Source organism: Parasteatoda tepidariorum, chromosome X1, assembly GCF_043381705.1.
Source record: "Parasteatoda tepidariorum isolate YZ-2023 chromosome X1, CAS_Ptep_4.0, whole genome shotgun sequence".
Lineage (NCBI taxonomy): Eukaryota > Metazoa > Arthropoda > Arachnida > Araneae > Theridiidae > Parasteatoda > Parasteatoda tepidariorum.
Genome location: NC_092214.1, coordinates 20,739,718 through 20,742,887, shown reverse-complemented (window position 1 = coordinate 20,742,887; position 3,170 = coordinate 20,739,718). Strand labels below are relative to the sequence as shown.

The 3,170-nt window shown below is 24.4% G+C and overlaps 1 protein-coding gene across 1 annotated transcript in view; it reads left to right on the top strand.

Annotated features, from left to right (window-relative positions):
* The first annotated feature begins 1,205 nt into the window (after positions 1–1,205).
* The window catches only part of LOC107456903 (uncharacterized), a 44,483-nt gene continuing 42,518 nt past the window's right edge, over positions 1,206–3,170 (top strand). Inside the window, exon 1 of the mRNA XM_071187772.1 lies at positions 1,206–1,601. Within this exon, the coding sequence (XP_071043873.1) occupies positions 1,583–1,601 (19 nt within the window). The 5' untranslated portion in view covers positions 1,206–1,582. The remainder of the gene's footprint in view (positions 1,602–3,170) is intronic.

Genomic DNA, 3,170 nt, shown 5'->3' with positions numbered 1-3,170 from the left:
TCATTTACTGAAAATTATGGTTCGAAAAAGAAGAATAATAATAATAACAATTTTACGACGTTCAATTAAATTACGATTCCGTTTATCTAAAATATTTTTTTTTGTTTACTTAGCAATCTACTAAGCAATCTCACATGCTACTAAGCAATCTCACATGCTAATTAGAAAATTTTTAGACCCTTGGAATTGTATTAGTCTAACCAACATTTCCAAAAATTGGAGAAGTTTCGAATGATATTTAAGGCAATGATTTTTTAACCAAGAAAAATGCGCAAAAATTTTGCATTTTTTATTCGCATGATGTAAGCAAGAAACTTTAGCTTTTAGAAGTAAAATGAACTTTTTAAACGCACTTAACATCAACAAAATTTTACATAAACATATATACTCATAATTTTTAGCATTTTACAAACTGTAACTGTAGACAAATATAACCAAAACTGAAGAAACATAAAAAAAGCAGTTTTCGATTTGAGCAGTAAAAAAAGCATAGCCATTTATAACTTGAAATACTCTATATCATTTATCCCTCAGTAATTACCTAACTATATTTCGTTCGTTCCTCTTGTTCTTCTAGAAAAAGGGAAATAAAATATTTTGTTTTTAATCATTGCGATAAATTACGATTTCATGGGTTTTCATACGTAAGTCATCTGGAAATGACATATAGAAAAAGTGCTAAAATATCAAATCGAAAAGTACAGTATTATGAAAAGTAATATTTATAAACTATAAAAACATTTATAAGGGTTTAAACACATAACTTTTCTGACGTTGTAATTTGAGTTTGTGACTTTGTTGTGAATAAAAAATGAGGAAATTTTGAGTTTTTTTTCTGTTACTGCTTTAAAAATAGGGTTTCGCTGCTTTTGTATGTTATTATTATCATTTATTGTTATAAATTCCTATTTTTATTCTTTACTATACATAGTTTTATCTTAAAAAGTTTGTAAATGTTTTAAAACAATATTAGAATTTGCTATATTTTGAAAAAAATAGCAGATTTTTCCCAAGTTAGAGGCAAATAAAATAAATCAACTCATTTATACGCATGTTAACAACTTAGTGCCAATGTTTATCTACTACCCTAAACAATTTGCTGTAATCAAATTGAGAAGGTGTAATCGCTTAGTTTAAAGAAGCGATAAATTCACTAAATAAGATGTGTCAACTAGCATAAAATCGCGATAAATACATTAAATAATAGCATTCCGCATCTATCACTTCATGATATCGTATGATTCTACTTCTTTCTGAAAGCACAGTTTAATGCTCTTAGTTTATTATTATCAGAAATTGGCCAGATTTGGCTCAAATTGTATAAACTATAACAGATATTCGGACACAAAGGTCGCACCTATTTAGAGACATTGTATTTACTGTCAGGTTGCACTGTAGAGTGAAAAAAAACTATTTCGTTCTCTTGCATCACTATATGTTTAGAATATTTAAAAAAATATTTTAACTTTATTAATGAAAACTTATACATATCGCAACGTGATTTTCCCAGCTTCCCAGTAAAGGTTATCGGAGAATTGTGAAATCTGCGTGGCAAGAATAAAACAAAAAATTTGCTGGAAAAATGAAAGAATTAGATTCAGGTGAATAATGGAATATTTATTTTAATTTTTTAAAATAATTTTTACCATATATTTCAATTGTTAAGCATACTAAAAATTATAAGAGAAAAATAAATTAATCAAACTGTATGTATGACTGTTTTTAAAATAAAATACATTTTAAAGAAAAAATATAATATTTTTTCCCGCAATGGCTAAAAATTTATTAATAGTGTTCCCTAAAACTGAAATTTTCAAAACATAGAACTTAATCTTAAAATAAAATTTCTTAAAAACATTACCGCCGTTTTGTTCATTATAATAAAAATGTGTAAAAACTAACTTTGTTAAATTTTAATTTTTAGATTTTCCTTGTACATGAAATTAAAAAATAGTCGAAACAAATAAAACAAGGTTTACGGATAAAAATAAAATTGAAAAGAAAAAGTTAATCTACGTTTTATAAATTTTAAGTTGTAATGTTTATTTAATGTTTTATAATTTTTAAATATTGTGTTACATTAACTTTAATTCAGTATTTATTTTATACTTTATAAATTTTTATTACAGTGTTTTTTAAATGTCTTATAAATTTTAAATATAGTGCTTATTTAATGTTTTATATATTTTAATTCATTACTACACCATTATAATTTCATTCTTAAGTAACCACCCGCTCAAGCCACTAACATTGCATAAATGTGAAATTTTGTGTCCCCGTTCTTAGAGAACTGCTATAATAATAATTCTGTTAATTCTTCATGATAAAATCTATAATATTTGCTTTATAATTAGTTGAAGCTTAATTATAAATATTTAAAAAAGTAAAATAATTAAAAAATTTAATAAATAATTAACACCTATTAGTATTGAATAGTAACACCTACGGTGTTAGTTATTTATATGAAACGTTATGAATTTTTACTTTTTTTAAAGTTTTCTCAATTTAAAATTATTATAATTTTATTTTTAAGTAGATACTCTCCTCAATGAACTTAGACTACAAAAATGTTAGCTTTTATACCTCCTTTTCTGAAGACTGCCATAGTAATAGATCTTTTTATTTTTTATAACATAGTATGTTTTATTTGTTTTATAACTAGTTGAAAATTAATAAAAAATGTTTAAAAAATAAAGCAGTTTAATAATTCAGTAACAATAAACACCTAGGAGGATTGAATGATATATTTTATATTGAGGATTTTCTTGTCAGTAAAACTTTATTATAATTTTATTCAAGTTTCTGCTCGCTTAAAGGAGCTAACACTGCATTATTTGTAAAATTTTATTCTAACACTTTTAAGGACTGATATAGCAATAATTCTGTCAATTCGTTCTGATAAATTCTAGGTAATGTATTTCATACTTAGTTGTAATTACAAATGTTTAAGTAAATAATATAATTTAACAATTTATTAAATATTTAACACACATAAGCACTGAGCGTGTGTTAAACGATATATACATTAATGAAAATTTCTGTTGCACAGTTACTTTGCGTTTGTACTGTGCAATTGAAATTGCGTAAATTAGTCTGTTGGTTTATCCGCAAGAAGCTAAACTATCATTTGAATAAGTGTCCAATCTATTGCATATGGTATAAAAATGAAT